Here is a 20512-nt window from a genome sequence, read left to right as displayed (position 1 = left end):
CTGTAGCCAAGTTCTGGATTTTCTCTAGAAGCCAGGAGAGAAGAGGGACATGGGTTGGGAGAGGGAAGAGGCTAACTCCTAAGCAGCTGGGGGGAGGAAGGACGGCACATGCAGGAGGGAAGGAGTTTTGGAAGTGGTAGACTCACCCAGGTCACAGAGGCGTGGTGGGGTCACTCAAGGCTCGGGCATGACTCTTAGGGGAGAGAAACTGCGGTGAATTAAAAGGAGAAAAAATGATATCTCTTCCCTGCATCCCATCTCTCTCACTCGCTCTTTCTCACCCAGGCCTGTCAATTCACCTTTTTCCTCCCTAGAGTTCCTGAATTTGTAGATTTAATCCAAGACCAAACCAGGCTGTTGGCATTCTCCCCTTTCTATCCACTCCTGCAGTCTGCTCTTTATTAAAGATTCCTTTTCACTTCTGACCTTAATGCCTCTCAGCCAGGGGTTGGAGAGAGGAGAAAGGCAGACTGCACAATATATCCAGTCTGTAGCCTTGCTGGCAGCACAGACTCATTGGTTCTCCCTGCCCCCATGGTTGAAAAATCAGAAGAGCCCACCCAAAAAGTGGCCGAAGAGGTCACCCATTCCCAGCCCTATAGCAGGGACTTACCTGCCGGGATAGCCCTAAGATCCCTCCTGTGGCCAGAGTGGGAGTGCTGCTCCCAGGGTGGGGCGGTTGCAGGCTGGGGCTGTTTCTTGGTCCTGGGGACACATCTCCAGAAGAGTCAAGTGTTTCTGGGGCTGGAGGGGAAGCTAGGGTGAGAACAGGGTATAGAACTCCAAGATTACCTTAAGCAACCAAGCTGCTCCATCAGGGAAGAAAAAGCTCTATAGCAACAGGAAGCTGTGAGTCACCATAGCAATCCACTTGCAAGAGAACCCCCCTACCAAGAGGCAGGAAATTGTCAGCAGCGTCATTAAAGCAACCAGGGAAGAAGCGACAGGAAACTATAAGGATTGCTGAGATGAACCAGGAGGGTACAACAGGAAGCTGAGGCAGTTTCCATAGAAACCCAAGGAGAGCTAGAAAGGTACAGAGGAAGTGCTTCTTAGCAACAGGCTGCTGTAGTAGTACCCTAGCAACCAGATGGAAGGCTCTTTTAGCAATGGGGAAGCTGTAAATAGTTGTCATGGCAATGGGGCTACTTGGCTAGAAAAGGGAATTGCTCAGCAGCAAGCAGCCTGAACATCACAATGATGACCCAGCTGTTGGGGGGGAGCCACCCCTTGAGAGGTGCCTCACCCAGGGAAATTTGCTTGACGTCCAGATCCCAGGCCTCCTCCTCGACGCGGGCAGGCAGGGAGCAGGCTCCCGGTGAAAGGCCCGGAAGGGAGGGGCCGGCATGCTCAAAGGATGACACGGCCACGGAGGCCCGAGTGCGGGCGGCTGCAGAGAGTGGGGGTGAGGGGGGTGGGGTTCTGGTGTGGGAAAGCCCTCCTGACTCCCTGAAAAGACCCTCAGTTTCATAGAGGGCTTCCCAGTTAGTTGCACAATTTCTGGGAAGACATCCACTCGTCGCCCTTCCTTGCTTTCTGTCATGCCTCCCATGTGCCCTCACTGTCAAGACTTGACTTTTGGGGGCCACCCCCCAGCACTGTGGCCCTCACCTCTTCCAGTGAGCAGGGCACTCAGCGTTCGCTCCCCAAGGGCCTTGATGTCCAGGAAAGGTTTATTCCCAATGCCCATGGAGACCATCTGCTGCACTCGGAGCTCTAGGGAACAGAGACCCTGTTACCAACCTCCTTTTGCCCCTTCTCTGCTCTAGCCCCAGCATTGTTATGGTTCACTCCTCTGCTCCTTGCCAACTCTTACTCCTCCCTCTCATTTCTCGGGTGTCTCTTGTCACTCTTCCTGGTGACTGTCACAACGTGGATGGAGATGTGGTCCTCAACTTCCTCCTCAAACATCTGTCTCTTTTCTCATGTATGTTGCATCCTGCCCATTTACCATTCCAGCTGCCCAACTTTTCTTCTGATACTCATGTCCTTTCCTTTATCTTGGGTGTTAAGAGCAAAACTCACATTTTTACACACCTTTACAGCTTATCAAGTGCTTCCATATATATCACCTTATTTAATTCTCCCCATTACACTGAGATGTAGATATTCCTTTCCATTTTTTTTCAGATGGGTAGAATGAGGTTCAGAGAATTCAAAACAAAACCAGCAAAAACCCCAAAACAAAAAAACGAGCCCAGGTCACACAGCAAGTAAGTCTGGAACCCAAGTCCAGTGCTTACTTGCTCTTTTGGCCAGCCATTTGTTCTTGTTTCCCTGAAACTTGCTGGATTCCTTTTTCCTTTTGGTTCACCTTAGACTAATCTGTATCTCAGCAGTCTCTCAAATTGTATCTTGAATCTTCTCATAAGTCATTCTTCTTTCTTCATCCTGCACCCTGTTTTCCTAACTGGTCTCCACTCTTTCCAGCTAACCTGCCACAACCTCGACCCCAAGCACACACTCCCCCAGCTCTGCCCATTACCCTTGTTATGAGCTGCCTGTCTCCACAGCAGCTGGGCGATAGAACTTGTCCACTTGAGTTTGATCTCTGGTGAAGCTGCCTGTAGAGTGTATGCTTCCCGTGCCCGCCGCCGCCGAAACCACAGCTCAAAGCAGAGCCCGCTGTCCCCGATGTTTTCTGTTAGCCCCATGTCGGCAGTCTGGGAAAGAGAGGAAAAGAGTGGGTAGCATGGAGTGAGGCCTGGCTAGATGGTACCACATGGAAAAGCATCACACTTAGCCTGGCATCTGGTAGATGTTCAGTAAATGTTTGCTCAACACCTACCATGGGCCAAGTGTTCTCCATTTAGTCTCCATAGCAACCATAATTTATAGAAGGGAATGCCCAGAGATACGAAGCAACTTGCCCAAGGGTTTATCATAGCTTATTAGAGAAGGAAGGTTCAGACCCATGTCTGTGTTACTCCAAACCTAGGCTTTTCCTTTATACTGTACTCCCTCCACCCCAAAAAAGCTGGAACTAGTATATGGGGACAAAATCTAGAAACCCTTAGAATTGTGCCACATAGCCATAGGTTGCTATTGGTATTTATCTTGATACCAGGGCTGTTTCCCTAAAGCAAGGCCTCCCTCCTCTTAGCTTCTTCAGTTCTGTCATGTTAAGCTAGGCATGCAGTGCTCTTTCTCATCTCCCCGGGACCATTCCTGACTCAAAAGGCATGGGCGTTCTTAATGGGGAGGGTCCTCCTTTCTGGCTTGGAATGCCTCATGAGTCTCCTGCATGAATGAGAAGGAAAACCCCAAGGACTAAACTGAGATGGACTTCTATCATCCTGACACCCTAATTGATGGTTGGCTACAGGCTAAAGCCTGTTCCAGATGCAGATGCCGAACCTGGGTTTGGGCTGAATTTACAGAACATCCTGAGTTCTCCAGAAGAGGATGACTTCCTGCCCCATTCCTCTCTACCCCTCCTTCCTGCAGGTGTTGTACCTTAAAGGCCTGCTTGTAAACAAAGGTCTCTGACCCCCCCTCAGAGCCCTTGAGCTTGCTGAACAGGAGAAGATGCTCAAAGAGAAAGACATGGCGAAGGCACTTCTTTCGGCCACAGATGACTGTGAAGGGGTCCCGGTGCAGGAGCTGTCCTTGTTCCTTCAGATCTGTCTGGATAAAGGAAAAGGAAAGGTTATTGGCTCTGGAGCCCTCTGTGTATATTTTATGGGAAGTAAAAATGGGATTTATAGGGCAAGGGCCTAATGACTAATTCTCTGGCAGGAAATCAGGGAAGCCCTTGGCCTAGAATCCACCTACGGTCACTGTGCACAGCACACCTGGCCTAGCAGAACGGCCTACCTCTGAAGACGGAAGGCACATTGCGTAGTAGGGTTTACAGCCTCTCATGGGGAAGCCTTTGAATGTTGGGGACCAGAGCACCCTTTTGCCCCAGGAAGGGAATCGGCAAAGAATTGATGGGGAAAGAAGTCTATCCCAGAGCAGGAAGGTTTTCAACCTGTTCTTGAACCTCAGGGCCGGAAAGAGATTAGGTAAAGGAGAATAAGGTATGTGTTGAGTGTTGAGATGCAGGAAGAAGTGCAGAGTAGATAGAGAAAGATAAGAATTAGAAAAGGAATAGGTAAGCACAGGAAGATGTAGGATCATGGGATGTCGGGCAGGATATAGCTTGTTTATAGATGAGGCAACTGAAGCCCAGTGAAAAGTTCAGTGACTTGACTACAGCCATCCAGCTGATTAAAAATTATAGCTTGGGGCTCCCGGACCTTGAGTCTGGTTCTCTTGTCACCGGCCCACAGTGCTGCTAAGGCCACAGGGCTCGGCAGTTTGAGCTGCAGTGACCGGAGCCTGGCCTTACCTCGCAGCCACGCACGGCCTCCACGGCCAGCAGGTCTCTGCCACGGGTCTCTTGTTCCCGAAGCAGCTGCACTGCAGCCCCAAGGGCCTGGCGCTCAGAGCTCAGTTCAGGCCCCGCTTCCCTTAGGAGCTCCTCCAGGAGCTGCCCATACCGAGCCAGCTGCTCCAGGGGCTGCTGCAGGGCCCTGGGCAGGTGCGGACCACTCTCTGTGGAGCCCTAGGTTGGGAAGGAGACAGACAGGGATTAGGGGAGGGTCCAGAGCTGGGGGGCCTGCTCTGTGGGGAGGGTGGGTGGTACTCCAGGCTTTTGGGAATAGATGAAGCTCAGATATGCCCAAAGGTAAGGTAAAAAACCTTTCCCAGAGAGCAATGCAGGGGATTCAGTCACCCTCTATATCTTGATGGGTAGTAAAGGAGGAATACAAATAATCCCTTATATTCTCCGGCTTTTAACTTTTGAAGTCACTCTCACATCTTTTGTTGTGAGGTCTTTTGATCCTCCGAGTACTCTGTGAATTAGGTATAATGAATATTTCCCCCATTTACCGGTGTAGAGTAACCAAGAGGCACAGAGGAACCAAGCATCTTGCCGAGCAGTTCCTCAGGTAGACTAGATAAGAACCTAGGTTCTGGGAGATCATCTGGGCACATTTAGAAAAGCTTTTTCCCCCTGAGAGATTTTTGAGCTTGGGTGGGTTTTAGGTCTTCCTGGGCCCTCCCTTCTCATGAGGGTTGGAGAAAAGGTTACCTTGGTTGTGGGGCCAAGTGCAGCCAGAGCATTGTCCAGTTTATGCCGGTGCTTCACGTACTGAGCGTAAAGGCTGAACTGGTCCCCCTGTGCCAGCACAGAAGAAGTAAGCCATCCTGCACACAAGCCCCTTCCTCTCCTCCTCCACACCCTCATTGTAGTCCAAAGGAGGGGCAGGGTCACCAGGGAGCACTCGTCTGCGAGGGAATGATGGGCTCCCGTGGAGAGAGAAGGCCAGGCAGCACTTGTGGACAGGGACACACAGGCTGAGTAAGTCCCGAGGGGCCCACAGAATAGCACTAGGCCCGAGTCCTGGACCACCCATTTTGGTGGGGATGGGGTTGAGAGGACACATGCTGAGGAGAGGCTCAAGTGGGTGGGGCTGAAACATGATCCAGAAGAAGTTTTATAGGATCACTTACATGGCGAAGGAAGCAGGCCCCAATTCGCAGGGGGTGGGCGGCACAACCCTGAAGCTCCCGCAGGAAGTGTGTCCGATGGAAGCTGCGAAGCCTCTCCCGGACACTCAGGGCGGAGGCCCAGGTGCCCCGTAGTTCAGGGGTCAGCTCATACCCAGGAGGTGGCACTGGCTCACTCAAAGTGGCCACGTACTCCTGCTCACAGGCAATCAGCTCAGACACCAGGCGTTGCTGTGCACTGCAGGTATAAGAGTGGGAGAGGAGACCGGCATGGGAAGGGGTCACCACCCCCAACAATGTCATATTCTTTCCCTGCTGGGCAGTTGGGTCTGCCTCTTGGGCACCAATTGGGCTGGACCCTCACCTGATGCTTCGCTTGCGCTCCATCCGGGGGGTGCCTACACCCCAGGGCCCATCTGGCCCCCCAGACCGGCCTAGCAGCACGTGTTCCCGGGGTGAGCATGTCCTATCTACCACCTCGGTACTGGTGACCTCCAGGCCTCGGATCAGCACAGCCCTCGGTGGTCTGCCCTCTGCTTCCGGAGCCAGTTCAGGGCTCTCCTCCTCAAAGTCCTCCCCACAGGGAGCCAGGGAGCAGTGGGATGGGGCTGCCAGTGGCCCAGGGCTGCTGGAGAGCAGGAGGGAGCTGAGGCTGGGTGCGGGGCTGTGGGGACCCTGCTGAGCCCCTCCACTGCTGGCACTGTCTGTCCGCCGTCGCCGGTGGCCTCGTGGACTGGCTTCCTCTCCCAGCTGCTGCTGAATCCTCCTCTCCAGCTCTTGGCAGCGGGCCCGGCAGCGGCCCCACTCTCGCAGGGCAGCTGGGCTACCCAGATCCAGGGCCAGGGCCCGCATCTCCTGGAAGGTGCCAGCGCTGGGCTCTGGGGCTCGCCGCAGGGCCAGGGCTGCCAGTACTGCCTCCCGGCCCGGCCCTGCTCCTGCCAGCCTGGCGGAGCCTTCATCCACCCACTCGTGTGCCTACGAGACAAAAGAGGTTGGGAATCAGGAGAGGAAGGAGTGAGGTCTTGTACTGCTCCCACATGCTGGCCTCTTTCAAGATGCGTTCCCAATGCCCTCACCCTCCTAGTCCTCTCAGAACATGCCCCTCACTATTCCAGCATCCCTGCCTGACCACACCGCTCTAAGCTGTATGGAAACAGCAGCCTAGGTGAAAGAATAGCCAATACTTACACAGAATTTATCAGTGGCAGGCTCTGCACTAAGTGCTTTTTATATATGGCTTGTATAATCCTCGCAGGGCTGCTGGCACACTCAGCTTTGGTATCTTGTCCCAGGCTGTTTAGCAAGTAGGTGGCAGAGCCAATAGTTAAAGCTAGGGAGATGGCCACCTGAGTCCCTGCTTTTAACAACTACCCAATCAGCCTCTCCAGGCAGAAGAACGATAATGGTGGCCATAGAAGAAGGGGGCTGCGCACACACCTGCTGGAAGAAGCGCTGTAGCCGCAGGGCCCGGTGGAGGCCACTCTCAACCTGCTCCAGCCTCTGTTCAAAGATATCCAGAACCTTCTGGGAGGCAGTGTCCTCTTCCAGGGAGAGAGTCTCCCGTGCCTGGGCCAGGCGCTCCTAGAGAAGGGAGGCTGTGCTCAGGCCTGGCCCTCTTTCCCACGCAGTCTCCTCCTTCCTCCCCAATGTCTCCTCTCACCTGCCACCTCCCCCTTCTCACCTGAACCTCAGCACTGAAAGCCTGGAATCGGAGCTCTGTCTCCTGCAGGGCAGACAGGCAGTCCCCGGGTGCCCCGAAGCTCGCCAGCTGCTCCTCCCCTGGGCCTGAGAGCCACTGCAGCACCTGAGCAAATAGGGTGGGAGAGCAGGGCTGTGAGGGAGGAGGAGGCCTTGCAGAAGGAAGGAAAAGGAAAGCTGAGACCCGGCTCCAAGCCCACCACCCCAGTCAGCGGAACCTTGGGCGAATCGTTTCATCTCAGCTGTAAAGTGGGAGTGCTAACAGTGAGTGGTGGTAGTTTCCACAAAGCCAAGTGAGAAAGTGAAAGATCTTTGTAAAGCACCAGATGAAGGGGAAGCTGGGCTGGCAGGAAGCACTGAGGCAGGCAGGTTAGGGTTCCAGGGATGTATCTCAATATGAAATCGATAAAACTGGTGTGAGGAAGGATGAGAGGAAGAGTATCGAAACAAGGGCCAGGAGAAACTTCACCTTTATCAAGCCCAGTGATGGGTGTGCAGGGTACCCAGGGACCAGGCTTGGGGAGAGGGCTCAGGAAATGATTTTGTGCGTGTGTGTGTGTGTGTGTGTGTGTGTGCACGCGCGCGTGTGCAGCTCTAGTTGCCTATTATGGGCTCTAGGGACTCACTGGTTCTGGGACATTTGACCAAAAAGAGATGGTACTTTTTTCCTCTGAAGAAAGGCTGGAAGCTGGGTGAGACTGCTTGAGGATAAGTTGGATGTTCCTAATTACAGGGCCAACAATGAGCACTTCCATAGTCCTTTGCTGAAATCATCTGATCATCCTAACACCCCTGTAAGTGTGATTAGCATCCCCATCCTACAGATGAGGACTTGGGAACTCAGAGAAGCCTTAAGACTTGTCCAACATCTCCTAGCAGAGCTAGAACTCAAGCTGAGCACATTAGACTTCAAATCCTGTGTGTTAACGGTTTTTAAACAGTGGGAGAAAACAGGTAATAAGCAAGCAAGCAGGCAAGCAAACAAACAATAAGATATACAACCCCTTGGATACTGGGGTGGAGGGGCCAATATGCAGAAATCCCAGGAAACAGCCCTGCCACTACCCCCACACCCTCCCTTTTGTCATTGGCCCTGAATTGCCCATTCCCCTGCTGCCCACATGCAGGCCCGTGATGTGAATTCACTCACCATGCTTGGAACTAGGGAGGAGCAATCAGATTTCAAAGCCTCCTCTACCCCACATGGTAGGGTTGAAGGGAAATCTATAAGGAGCTCTTAACCACAGGAGAGAAGCCAGCCTTATAGCTGAATCTTCCCCACAAATACGCCTTGGTTCTCAAGGCATTTAGGGCTTCCATTGCCCTTTCTCTCCGAGGGGCTTTGCCAGCCTCAGGTTTGGTGGATGACATTGTATAAAGAGTTGAAGGGGCATGGGTGGCAGAATAGGTGAAGAGCTGGTATCAACAGACATTTACTATTCTTAAGCTAAGGAGGTAGGCACTCCAGGATCAACCAGCTCTTCCCAGAACCCCCTAGGACACTGAGCATCTCTCGAAATCTTTAAGGATACTTGATCAAACATAAACAGTGGGGAGGGGGAGATCTGGCTTCTCTTCTTTGCTGGTCCTGTGATGCTATCTCCCTCTTGTTGAATCTCACACTGACCATGACCAACATCCGGGGAGGCGAGGAGAAAGGGAGGGCCAGTCAACCAAGGTTAGGAGAACACTATCAACTGATCAGTGAAAGTGGGGTGCTGGAGGCCAGGCCCCCAGACTGAGTGAGAGGTCCAGGGGTCCTGGGTCACCTGCTGGAGTCGGTGTAGGCGTTGCCGCTGCTCCCGCTGTTGCACGCGCAGGTTGGACAGGCACACGAGCTGATGAATGGCTTCATCTACCTCCTGGTACAGTGTCGCGGGGCCTGGGCCCTCCAGCCTGGTGAAGGAGTAGGGCAGAATAAACCACTGCCCTTGCTTGTCAATCCCCTCCACCCTCATTCCATCCTTCATCCCAACAAGAGAGGTGGCGTAGCATGGCGGGTCGTTGTATGGGCCTGGATTTGAATGCCGACTCTTTCAATTACTGACTAACCTTGGCCAACACATTTACCATTTCTCACCCTCCAAATCCCCATTTGAAATTGTAACTAGCATGTAGGGACCTTGTGAGGGTTATGAGATAATAAGTGGAAAAGTAGGCTCAGTAAAAATGTTTTCGCAGCTAAGGTTTATTGGCCACCTTTAGTTTGCGTCCCCCCCACCCCCCCGTTCCACCTGCCCCAGCACACCCGTCCCTCATACTTGCTGCTGTGGGTGGAGCGCAGCCTCATCAAGATGGCCCCCCCATCCCTCTGCAGCTCCGACAGCCGGGGATCTGCCAGCACCTTCTGTAGGGGCTCAGGCATTCCTACCGCCTCCTGGGAGCAGGGAGCAGTAGATGGTTGGGGCTCCACCAGAGAGTCCTCACCCCGTACCCTGTTGTCCCATCTCATTTCATACCTCTCCCTCTGGCTCGGCCGCTCCCTCCAGTTCCGCAATGGCTTGCCGTACAGAGCCCAGCACACCTCGGCACAGATGGCACAGCCTTTGCACTTCCTGAAACACACACACACACGCACGCATGGATGGAGTCCAGGGACAGAGTGAGGGTAAGGAGCCTCAGCTCTAGGGTGCATATGGGGCAGCTCCAGAGACTTTTATGGAGGCAACCCTGGCTTCAGTTCCTGACTTTGTTGCTTACTAATTGTACGACCTTGGGCAGGTCTGGAAACCTCCCTGAACCTCAGTTTCCTCAACTGTAAAGTCCAGATAAGACATATGGGATTTTGTGAGGTTTAAAGAGATGCTGCTACATAAGCACCCAGCATGGGCCTGGCACATTGTGCAGCTTAGTAAATGTGAGTCTCCTTTCCTCTGTCTGCACTGAGTCCTCACCCTATAAAACCCTCCTCTCAACCTATTTAGATCCAGGTCCCAGGTACACAACTTAGAGACCATGTTACAAACCTCCTTTAATACTTGGCTTAGATCAGGTTTACATCTCTTCTCTTGAATACTCACAGCACTTAGATTCACAGAATCAGAGATGATATCACAATGGATGTCTTTTGTGGGAGAGAATCCTGAGGCAGGTACAGAAAGGCACTGTCTCAGGAAGTGGGGGACAGTAACTTACCCAAGGTCACACGGAACCAGAACCGGACTTACTGACTCTCAGTTCTTTCAGAACCCCAGTGATACTATTTTGCAATGTTCTTTAGTTGTTTCTGACTTATCTCCCACAAAAAATCATATGCAGCTTAATGTCATATTAAGAATTTATTTAAGGCCAGCCAGGCGTGGCTCAGCGGTTGAGCATTGACCAGGAGATAAAGGTTCGATTCCCGGTCAGGGAACATGCCTATGTTTTGGGCTCGATCCCTGGTCAGGGGCATGCAGGAGGCAGCTGATCAATGATGACTCTCTCATGATTGATGTTTCTATCTCTCTCTTCTCCCTTCCTCTCTCTGAAATCAATAAAGATATATTTAAAAAAAAAAAAAAGAATTTTTTAAGCCCTGGCCAGCGTGGCTCCATTGGTTGGAGCATTGTCCTGTGCACCGAAAGGTTAGGAGCTTGATTCCAGTCAGGGCACATATCTGGGTTGCAGGTTTGATCCCTGGGGGCAACCAATTGATGTACTTCTCTCACATCGATGTTTCTCTCTCTCCCTTCCTCTTTCTCTAAAATCAATTAAAAAAAAAAAGAATTTATTTAACATATTCATCCCATCTCCTCAGTAGCCAATGCATGGTACATGCACAATATTTTGCTCGTGGTTTGTGAGCCATAAGTATACTTGTTGAATTGAATGCGAGGGCAACCACTTTTTCCCAACCCCTTGGCTATGTCTCAGGTCTGCCTTGTCTCCTAGAATGTTCTCAGCTGGGTCATTCTTGGTTCGCAGTGTCCTGGGTGGAGGAAGGGTAGCTTACCTGGTGTATCTCTACCCAGTGGCTGGAAGAGGGTTCCCTGTGACCTCCCAAGTTCCACTGCAACTCCTCTGGCTTGACCAATCTTTTCAGATCATTCTCTGACAACAACTCAGCACCCTGTAGACATATGAAGGCAGGGGGTTTCTCTCATGGGCACCACCCTGGGGTCCCAGTTAGCCTCTTCTCTCTCCACTACTGAGGGGCACTGGGTGGGAGTGAGGGGCTCAAACCTGAAATCCACGGAGCTCAGTCGGAGGATCATTATGACTGAGAAGCAGCAGCCGCTGAATGAGGCGGGGCTCTCCTGAGTCCTGAAGGAAGAATAACCCCAAATTGTGGGCAACTGGGTGGACTTGGATGGCCACTAAGGAAGAGTTAGGATCAGGAGAAGTACCTGTCTCAAGGGGTTGGTTACCTGAAGTTGACTCAATACAGGAATGAGTGCTGGAGGCAGGGGAGGTGCCTTGCGAAGGTCCAGCAGGACGGACAGCCCCAGTGTCTGTAGATCAGGCCTGTGGGGGCAGAAGAGCCAGGGAGGCACTGTGTGTGTTGTGTGTGTGTGTGTGTGTGTATGTGTGTTGGGGGGATAGAGGTATAGGGTCTGGCTTTAGTGTTACTAGTTCTCAGAAGTTCCTAGTATGTTTGGGAGGCAAAGGGCAAAGGGCCAAGGGCCAAAGTCTGAGATATGTGTCCAAGAAGCAGTGTGACCAAGCAATCAAGAGTCTGTATTCATTTGGCTATTGGGTCACAGGATCAGGGTCTAGAAAATTAAGAATTCTATGCTCTGGAGGGTATAAATTCAATGCCAGCATGTAGCATGGTGCCTAATAGGTTCTTGGTGCTCAATAAATAGCTGTTGAATAAGTGAGTCAATGTCCTGATAATCTAGGTAGTGTCTTAGGATATTTAAAGTCAGCAGTGTTGATTTTAAGGATTGATATAGGTATCCTGGAGGTTAGGGATCAGTAAAATCACAAGTCAATGACTTGAAAATCTGAAGGTCGAAGAAGTAGGTGTCCTAGATGTCAGGTGGTCAGTGTCTTGAGAAGAGAGGAGGTCAAAGTCCTCATGACCCAGATTAGTGTCCAGGGTGCCAGCAATGGGCCTCCGTTACCTTAGCAGTGAGTGCAGGTAATGAAGAGCAGTGATCAGCGTGTCTCGGGAGGGTGGGGGCTCCTCAGGAGGGGATGGTGGGGTAATGGTCAGCAGAGCTCGCCCACTCTGGTCGACCCCTCCTGAGGACACAAAATGGCCAGGTTGTCCTGGCTGGGGGCAGGCCTTGGCTACCTCCCGTCCACCCTGTCTCCCTCTGCAGCCCACCTCAACTGTTTCTTTTTCTTTGTCCCCCCACTTTCCCTTCAATCACTGATGCTCACTGACCAGTCAGGGCGAGGAATCCAGATGCCATCAAGTCCCAAGCTATGTCAGGGTCATCAGAGATGGAGACTGGAGGTGCCTCTTCCGGGATCCTGTCCCCTTTCACTTCCTTTACAGTTTCCAGGGGAGGTGTTGGGGAGTCCGAGGGGAGCCCTTCAGGGCCTGTGGGTCCTGCACAGACACAGACAGAGCTATGGGCCTGAAATGAGACAGAGTATGGCTGTTCCATTCCCAGGCTCCCCTGTTTCTCCTCCAGCCCCTTATGGAGGCCTAACCCACACTGGCCCTTGCTCCATTGGCCTCATTATCATCTCACCTGCCACGCACACCAGACTCGGGCCCTTCTGTTCTCTCTCTCTGGCCCTCTCTTCTAAAGGCCCACAGGCTTCTGGGGGCTGCGGCTCTTTTTCCTCTTCTGGTACAAGCTCCTCTTTCAGTTCAGACTCTGGCTTCTCCAAACCTTGAAGCTCCTCCTTAATCAGGCTGCCTCCAGGAAGCTCATGCTCATTTGGTGAGGACAGGTTTACAAGGGCTTCTTGTTGGCTGGTCTTTTCATTGTCCCCAGGGTTCAGTGAGATAGGAACACTGTCTCCTCCCCGGCTAAGAGCCCCTCTGCCAGCAGCTCGCTTCTTTCTCCGGTTTCCTTTGCCTGTTCTCCGAGGGGTGCCTGGTGGTCCTTCAGCTCCCTGGCCTGCTCCTCCCCCAGCCTCCCCTGGCCTCAGGGGACAAGATTCAGAGGCTTCCCCCAGAGCCTCTGCTGGGGGCTCAGGTACCTCCAAAGCTGCTGCCTCTGGGAGAGCCTCAGTTCCGGGGGGAGACCCGGGGGAAGCTCCACTGCTACTCCCCTCACCGGGTGGGCGTGCCCCATCCTGGTCCCGAGGCCCCAGGCCCTTCTGGTGCATCCATGCTCGGTGTCTGCGGTGCCGGCCCTTCCCTCCAGCGCCCTTTCGGGTGGGTACTGTCCGGGTCCTGGAGAGGCCCGAGGAGCCCTCAGCATCTATGGGGCTCTCCCTCATGGGCAGTGTCACCTCCAGCAGTTCCACATACTCGCCCTCAGGTCCTTCAGCAGGGGCATTGTGCCCATCCCCAGGACTCCTGGTGCCCAGGGCGTCCTCAGGGAGTGGAGGGCTGGGGAGCCCTGGGGGTCCGGAGGGCAGTTCTGGGGGCAGCGTGCTTGGCCGATGTCCTACCATGAGGCTTCCTTTGTGCACAAATCGGGGGCAGATGAGCTCAGCCCAGGGCAGCCGCTGAATCCCAGAGGGCGCAGAGAGTAGGCAGGTAGTGAGGCGACCTGTTGGCCGGTCCTTATTGATGCCTTGTAGCCACTCAGGTGTGAATAGGTAGGGACTAGCCTCATTTGGCACAGGCAGCTCCTGCACACGCCCACCCCCTGGGGCCAGGCACTTAAGTACCAGGCGGGGTGCTTGGGCTGCTGAGGGCACCACTTGCAGGTAGAAGTCCCCTGGACACAGCAGCTGCCAGGGCAGGGCTGCTAGCTGTACCACTACCTGCTCATGCAAGCAGAGGGGCCAGCCCTCATGGAAGAAGAGGAAACCGCTGTACTGGGCCTGGGGAGAGAGATGGGAGGTTGTGCTCAGGCCTCTGTTGATGAAACCAACAGGAGGGGGCAGTTAGAATGGGACCATCTTAGGCAGGAATGGCCTCATGCCTGGTGGGTTATAACCCCAGGGGAGCAGGAGGTGTTCATGTGGCAGAGGAAGGGTTTGGGACTGGTCGGTTTTCTGGTGGTAGGAAGCTAATTCCATGTGTGGGAGTAAGAACTGAGTCATTACAAAGATGTGGTCAACAGATACCACTGTCTTGGAGGAGTCAGAGACTCTTAAGAGGTCTTTACAGCTATAGAAGTGAAGGATCTCTGTTGAGCCACATCTGGAGGAGTTAGTATTTTGAAAATTGATATGAGGGAAAAAATGTCTGGAATTGAATCTGTAGGGAGTTGATATTTCTTAGGGGTTAATTTTTGAGGAAGATGAGGGTCTGTGTGTTAGTATCTGAGGGGCAGTGACTCTGCGGAGATCAGTATCATGGAGGTGCCATCTCTGGGTGGGGGAAAATTAGTCAGTCTGCCTAGTCTCTGGAGTGAGACAGAGGATCTTAAGGGAGAAAAAATGGGTGCACAGCGACTCACACAGGCTTCCTGCTGGACCTTGGCAAGCAGATGTTTGGCAGGCACCAGGAAGTCCAGTGTGTACCTCAGCGCATCCTCCCGGTAAGTCCTTTCTACCACCTGGAACACCTGGCCCAACAGCGTGGGGGCTGTTGCCTCGAAGGGTGGGTACAGCGCGGCGAGCGTGCTCTGCACACAGTCTTCCACTGGCTCGGGCTCCTGGGAGAGACAAGACCAGGCTGCAGATCACCCAAGCATGGCTCCTTGGGAGCCGTGCTGGTGTGGGGCTGGCTGTGTCACCCTGGGGCCCCTTTGCGTTCACAGAGAGGTCACTCAGGAAATGCTGGCTGAATGAGCTCAGGATGGGAGTGGAGCCGGGCCAGTCAGAGTGCACAGGCCTTGTAGTATTCTCCATGACAGAGCTCTGAGACCTTGGCTTTGGAGATCCAGGGAGAATTTGTGACTCTCTCTGATCAGGGCCATCACTGATTCTTGTGAATCAGGGTGATTGCATAGGCCCTTCCCGGGAGAGTAGAGACGGCTTCTGGGCCATCAGGGAACTGACTTATGGAGAGTGGGGGTCTTTCACACAGCCATTCTGCAAGCCCTCCTCACAAGGTCTTCCATCCAGAGACCCCATCTTTAAAAAAAAATTAAATAGTTTAATTTTGACCAACAATACAACATCTTAGGCCATCCATTTAACTTCTATACCTCAGTTTATTTTCCTGTAGGATGGGTGATATTTTTATTGTTTTCACAGTTAAGATATACATTTAATTGTTCTATATCCATTTTAAAACTTTTTAAAATGCAAAAGTATTAATTGTGAATGAAAAAGAGGCTACATAGCAGACCTGACAAGCTCAGTGACCAAGAGTAACCACACATAATGATAAATTCCCAGTTGGGTAGGTCATGGTGGGTAGTGAAGTGCCAGGTCTATAGCTTCCTTAGTAAAAGTTTTTTTACCTTAATAGAGCCCTGTCCATTGTTCCTATACATCTAGGATAACATACCTTTGAGATGCCAGAGTAATCTTCATTTCCAGACAACTTGAAGGCATCACCACCCTCAGGAGAGAGAAGGTGCACCAAAACTCTGCCTATCTTGTTGCCTGCATGTCATCTCGTTACTGTAATGTTAAATGTTCACTACCCTGAACCCATCAATGTAAGCGAAGTATGTATCTCTCCAGTTTGATTTTTATTCAATCCCAGGGATTCCCCTCTCCCCTCTTTACTTTCTCCCACTTCCTTAATCTACCACCAATGGATTTCATGTAACCTTTCTTACAATTTCTCTTTTGATTCTAAATGTAAAAAAGGGAATGCCAAAGTGCCCTTCTCAGGAGCATTTTCTCAATCTATTGAGATCTTGCTTCCAGGCATGTCTTCAGTTTGGCTCAAATAAACTCTTAAAAAATTAAAAAAAAAATTATTTAAAAATATTTTAAATTGAATTTATTGGGATGACATTGGTTAATAAAAACTATATAGATTTCAGGTATACAGTTCTACATCATCTGTATATTGTATTGTGTGTTTACCATCCCAAGTAAAGTGTTCTTCCATCACCATTTATCCCCCCTTTCACCCTCTTCTACCTCCCCCCCTTCCCTCTGGCAATCATCATACTGTTGTCCATGAATCTTTTTTTTTCTTTCTTTGCTTAATCCTTTCAATCTTCTCACTCAGCCCCCAACCCCTTCCCCTCTGACAGCTGTCAGTGTTCTCTGTATCCATGAGTCTGCAGAGACCCCCCATCTACATGCCACCACCCATGAATCTTAAGCTAGAGATGGTGGTGGATGGGAGGGAGGACTAGCGGGTTGTGTATCTTGAAATTTTCTAGCACCCCCTCACCCCGCTCCCAGAGTGCCTATGAAGCAATCACCCATTCCAGAGCATGTGGGATTGGGTTACAAAGAACTGGGTGGGGACAGTTGTAACAGGAAAAAGTCACAAAAGGAACATGTGGGGAAGGGAGGAGCAGGCATTGATGGTATGTATTGGAGCTGAAATCTTTTCTGATTCCAGCAGGACCGCTCTGCCAATATCCACCTGGAGCCACAGTCCCAAGACTCAGCCTAACTTCTTTGAAACTCACCTCCTAAGCGAATCAATGAATCTTTCTCCATCCCACACTCTAAACAACTGCCCCTTAGGCTAGTCCTCTGCAAACTTTTTTCTCCTTCCAGATGGCTTTGAAGTTCCTTTTACCAGATTTATTTGCTGTAATTGGGCAAGGGGATGCTCACTGCAGTTCTTCTAGTCCTTACCTACCCGCCCCCCAGTCCCGCCTTCGCCCTGAAGACAAAACTGCAGACCGTTTTACTTTGAGTCCCTCCAGCCAGAGTTGCCTGCCGGCCCCGACCTAGAGAGGCTAGGGCAGCCACTCCAGAGGGCCATTCAGTGCGTCACACAGAGACCCAGCCCCTAGGTGTGTGGGCGAGCAGACAGACCCCCCAGTGTTCCGGGGACCCGGCCAGCGCGGTGGGCGTGGGTGGGGGGCAGGGCGGAGATGGGCGGGCGGGTGAGGGGGGTTAGGCAGAGTGGGCTGTCCGCTCTGAGGCCTGGAGCGGGGATCTAGAGCTGGTGCAGCGAGGCAGCTGCAACCCATTAGGGGCGGTGAGCTCATGGCTGAGCGAGAGTCTCAGCCACAGGAAACAGCACCGGCAGGAGGGGAGGAGGGGTCTGGGGTGGGAGGCGGCGGGCAGGAGCACAGAGACCAGGCCTTCAGCGGGCCGGGACCAAAGAAGAGACAGAGAGACTGACTGAGTCAGCTCTCCCTGGCCCAGTTCCTCTTTCTTCTCGCTCCAGCCTCGCTGCCAGGGGGTGCCCTTACTTTAGTATAGGAGCAGCCTGGTAGTGCTCCTCCCCCTTCTCCACTCCCCGCAGGGAGCGCCCCCTGGCAGGGCCTCTCCCCCTCCTCCACTCGCCGCAGTGAGCAGCCCTTAGGCCGTGTCTCCACTACCCCACCCCCGCAGCGGACTCTCCCTGGCAGTGCCCACTCCTGCAGTGATTCTTCAGAGAATACTTCTGGAGTGAAAGTTCGCAAGACCATGTCCACTCCAGTTGGTATGGGCTTCCCCTTAACTGTGCCCTCTTGCTTCCTGGGCCTTGAGTGGCTGCTGCCAGGGCCCCCTACCCTCTACTGGGAGCTCCCACCGATGCTCCCTCCCCTTTGCAACGGGAATGCCCTAGCACCGCTTCTGTTCCCTGCAGCATGAGCTCGCCCCCTCCCCCCGCCCCAATCCCTGTCTGCTTTAGCAGCGTCACGCCCCCTGACACTGAGAGCCCCCTCCCCATTCCGTCCACTATCCTGAGGCCACCTCTCTTCTCCGCGGGAATTTCCCTCTTTGGCTCTGCCTGTGGCCCTAGCCCAGCCTCAGCTGTAGCCGGTCCCCCAGGGCCGGATGGGTGGGTCCGGCTCACCGGGCTGGGGACTGGGATGGGAAATGGTAGTTCCAGGCAGGTCAGTTCTCATGACCTGAGGCTGGGCCCCTTCCAGGGCCGCTGCAGCACCCAACCCGTAGGAGGGACCAGGAGGGGGAGGGAAGATCCTGCAAAGGAAGGCACAGGTCAGGACGGAGGAGGGCGAAAGGAGGTGTGTGGATTAGGGGAGAGACCAAAGGGAGAATGGGGGAAGGGGCGGGGAAGAAAGAAAGGGCACTACTCGGTGGGGACGAGCCAGACAGTGGGGCAGACAGATCAAAGAAAAGAAAGGGGGATGGGAGGGAGGAGAGTCCCAGGAGCGCTCAAGAGTCCCAAGCAGGCGTCAGAGGCACCAAGCTGGGGGCTGGCGGCCCAAAGCGGACTGCGCGACGGCGGAGGGGACCCGAGGGTTGCGTTGCGGGACTCACCATGGCTCAGCGCGGTTTCGAGTCCGACGCTAGGGCCGGCGGGCGGGGCCGGGCGCGCCGCCGCCTCGCTCCCGCCGCTCGCGTCTCACCCCGTCTGGCTGGGGGACAGCTCCGGCCGCGGCGGCGCTCGGCTCGCTCGGGCTCCCAGGCCGAGGGGCCCCGCGAGGGAGGGCCGAGACGGCCGCCCCTCCCCGCCCCGCCTTTCAGTGCCCGCCTCCGACTCCGCGCCGGACCCCCTGCCGGGACTCCCCCTGCCGGGACTCCCCTCGCGCGCGGAGCCTCTCCGCGACTTCCCAGATTCCCGCAGCGCTCGGCCCCGCTCTCCCGCAACCCTCTTCCTCCTCCCACCCACCCTCCAGTGGGGAGGCGGCTGCGACCCTGACCCTCGGAGGCCCGCCTGGCCGAAGATGCGCTGCTTTTCCCGCCACCGCCTCGCTCTCCGCGGGATCTGTTTAGTCCGGCAGATCCAGAGGCTGGGGCTCCGAATTCCCTGGGGTCCCCAGCCTAGGACTGCGGTCGTTTGGCGACCGGAAGCCTCCTGTCTCTAACTCGCCTGGGAATCTCTTCTCCCGTCGGCTGCCCGACGTGGGCACAGCCTGGGGCTCAGAAGAGACACCCCCCCCCCCCCCCGCCCCAGGCCCCTGCCAGCCCCGGGCGGAGCGCAGGGCAGGGAAATCACGGGATTCCGCCCCTCAGGGGCTCGCCGCCCTCCTCTTTCCCCTCTCTTCTCCTCAGTCCTCGAACATTCTGGCTCCCACAATGGGCTCCTCTGTTCGGCCTGGGGAGGGCGGGGTTGTGGGGGGCTGTGAAGGCTTGGGGTGGGCACCGTGGCTGAAGGGGGCAGGGTCCCGGGCTCTGGGTGCCCGTGTAGGGGTGTGCGCGGCCGCGAGCGTTCCCTGAGTTCCTCGGTCGCTGTCCTGTCCCCTCCGCACCTCCTATCGCTCCCATTTGCGCTCGCGGAGGAAAGGCACCCAAACCCCAATCGGACCCGATCATTTGATAGTGGGTATCAGGCCCTTCCTTCTTGCGGGGCGGTGACAGTCTCCCGGAGTCACTGGGCTCACGGCGTTGGGGATGGCCCTCTGACACAGCAGGCACAGAGGGGTAGGCTAAGAAAATTCTAGGCTCGCCCATCCATCCTCGCGTCCGGATGGGAAATGAAGGCCCAGCGAGGGTCCCCCAGGAGGCTTAGGGGAGGTGTAGGCATAGCAGGGAGGGGTCTTGTCCCTCCGCTGAGCGGGCACCGGAAGCCCTGCAGGGCCAGGCCGGGTGGGGGAGGGGGTGGGTGGGTGGGGGAGGGGGTGGGTGGGGTGGGGGAGCTTCCAAAGGGTGGGCATTTGAGAGGAGATCAGAAAGCCAAATAGTTCCTAGAGGGGGGCTTGAAGGCATGTGCCACTGAAACTAAGGGGTGAAGTTTGGAAAGTGTCTTGCCAGGGGATGCAGCTCCTATGAAGCCAGGAGGCCAGAGCTTCTGGACAGTCGTTAGAACATCAGGAGAGTAAGACGTCCTGTAGATGTGATGGCTCTTCTCTCACCTCCTCAGAAAGTTAAACTCCACCCTTTCTCCACTCCACTGGGTCTAGAAGAGAGGAGAGAGAAAATGCATATATATATATATATATTTTTGTAGGCAAGATCCTTCTGCTCCATAGCAGCAAAAGATTAATCTAGGACAGTAAATCCTAGTGATCATCTTTTCCAGCACAGTTAGAAGCAGGGAGTTGGAGCTCCTTTCTGTGAATAGGTTATGGGGCCTTGAGTCAGGAAGACTCTCCAGCTGCTTTAGGATTAGTGCCTGGGAACTGGGAGAGTGTGATTTTGCTACCCCCTGGTGTCCACTGGGTAAATGCTGCCCAGTAGCTGGTTACAGAGGCCAGTACTTAGGAAACTTTCTTAGATATAGCAGTTGACCTGAATGCTGGTGCATTTGAAAATCGACGTACAACTTTTGATTCCCTCAAAACTTAAGTTGTTTCTCAGTATTAGAGGGGGATTGGTTCCAGGAACCCTC

General features: G+C 53.9%; 1 protein-coding gene across 5 annotated transcripts; it reads right to left on the bottom strand.

Moving 5' to 3' along the window:
• Positions 1 to 146: 146 nt before the first annotated feature.
• ARHGEF40 (Rho guanine nucleotide exchange factor 40) lies at positions 147 to 18613 on the bottom strand. Of its 5 annotated transcripts, none has more exons than XM_016199574.2 (23): positions 18502 to 18613; positions 14658 to 14855; positions 12825 to 14076; positions 12512 to 12679; positions 12246 to 12366; positions 11547 to 11643; positions 11362 to 11442; positions 11132 to 11248; positions 9657 to 9752; positions 9459 to 9574; positions 8967 to 9093; positions 7181 to 7303; positions 6937 to 7080; positions 5864 to 6474; positions 5503 to 5737; positions 5081 to 5167; positions 4334 to 4549; positions 3457 to 3627; positions 2486 to 2663; positions 1612 to 1716; positions 1247 to 1390; positions 614 to 744; positions 147 to 208 (listed from the first exon to the last, which is right to left on the bottom strand). In XM_016199574.2, exons 1-23 carry the CDS (start codon positions 18502 to 18504, stop codon positions 152 to 154), a joined length of 4578 nt encoding a protein of 1525 aa, XP_016055060.2. In that variant the 5' UTR covers positions 18505 to 18613; the 3' UTR covers positions 147 to 151. The 5 variants fall into 5 exon arrangements, with proteins under 5 accessions (XP_016055060.2, XP_016055061.2, XP_016055062.2 ...); XM_016199575.2 differs by having other exon boundaries at positions 147 to 193; XM_016199576.2 differs by lacking the exon at positions 1247 to 1390.
• Positions 18614 to 20512: the final 1899 nt, after the last annotated feature.

This window comes from Miniopterus natalensis, chromosome 1 (assembly GCF_054644295.1).
Source record: "Miniopterus natalensis isolate mMinNat1 chromosome 1, mMinNat1.hap1, whole genome shotgun sequence".
In the NCBI taxonomy this organism is placed as follows: Eukaryota; Metazoa; Chordata; class Mammalia; order Chiroptera; family Miniopteridae; genus Miniopterus; species Miniopterus natalensis.
The sequence above is the reverse complement of the archived record's forward strand: the minus strand, read 5'-3'. Positions and strand labels throughout refer to the sequence as shown.

Excerpts from the sequence above, each read along its gene's own strand:
- ARHGEF40 (XM_016199574.2), bottom strand. Across the intron at positions 14,077-14,657 it reads AGGTCCAGCAGGAAGCCTGT|GCCCAGTACAGCGGTTTCCT; the intron begins GTGAGTCGCTGT and ends CTCTCTCCCCAG. Across the intron at positions 1,717-2,485 it reads ACAGGCAGCTCATAACAAGG|AGCTCCGAGTGCAGCAGATG; the intron begins GTAATGGGCAGA and ends TCTGTTCCCTAG.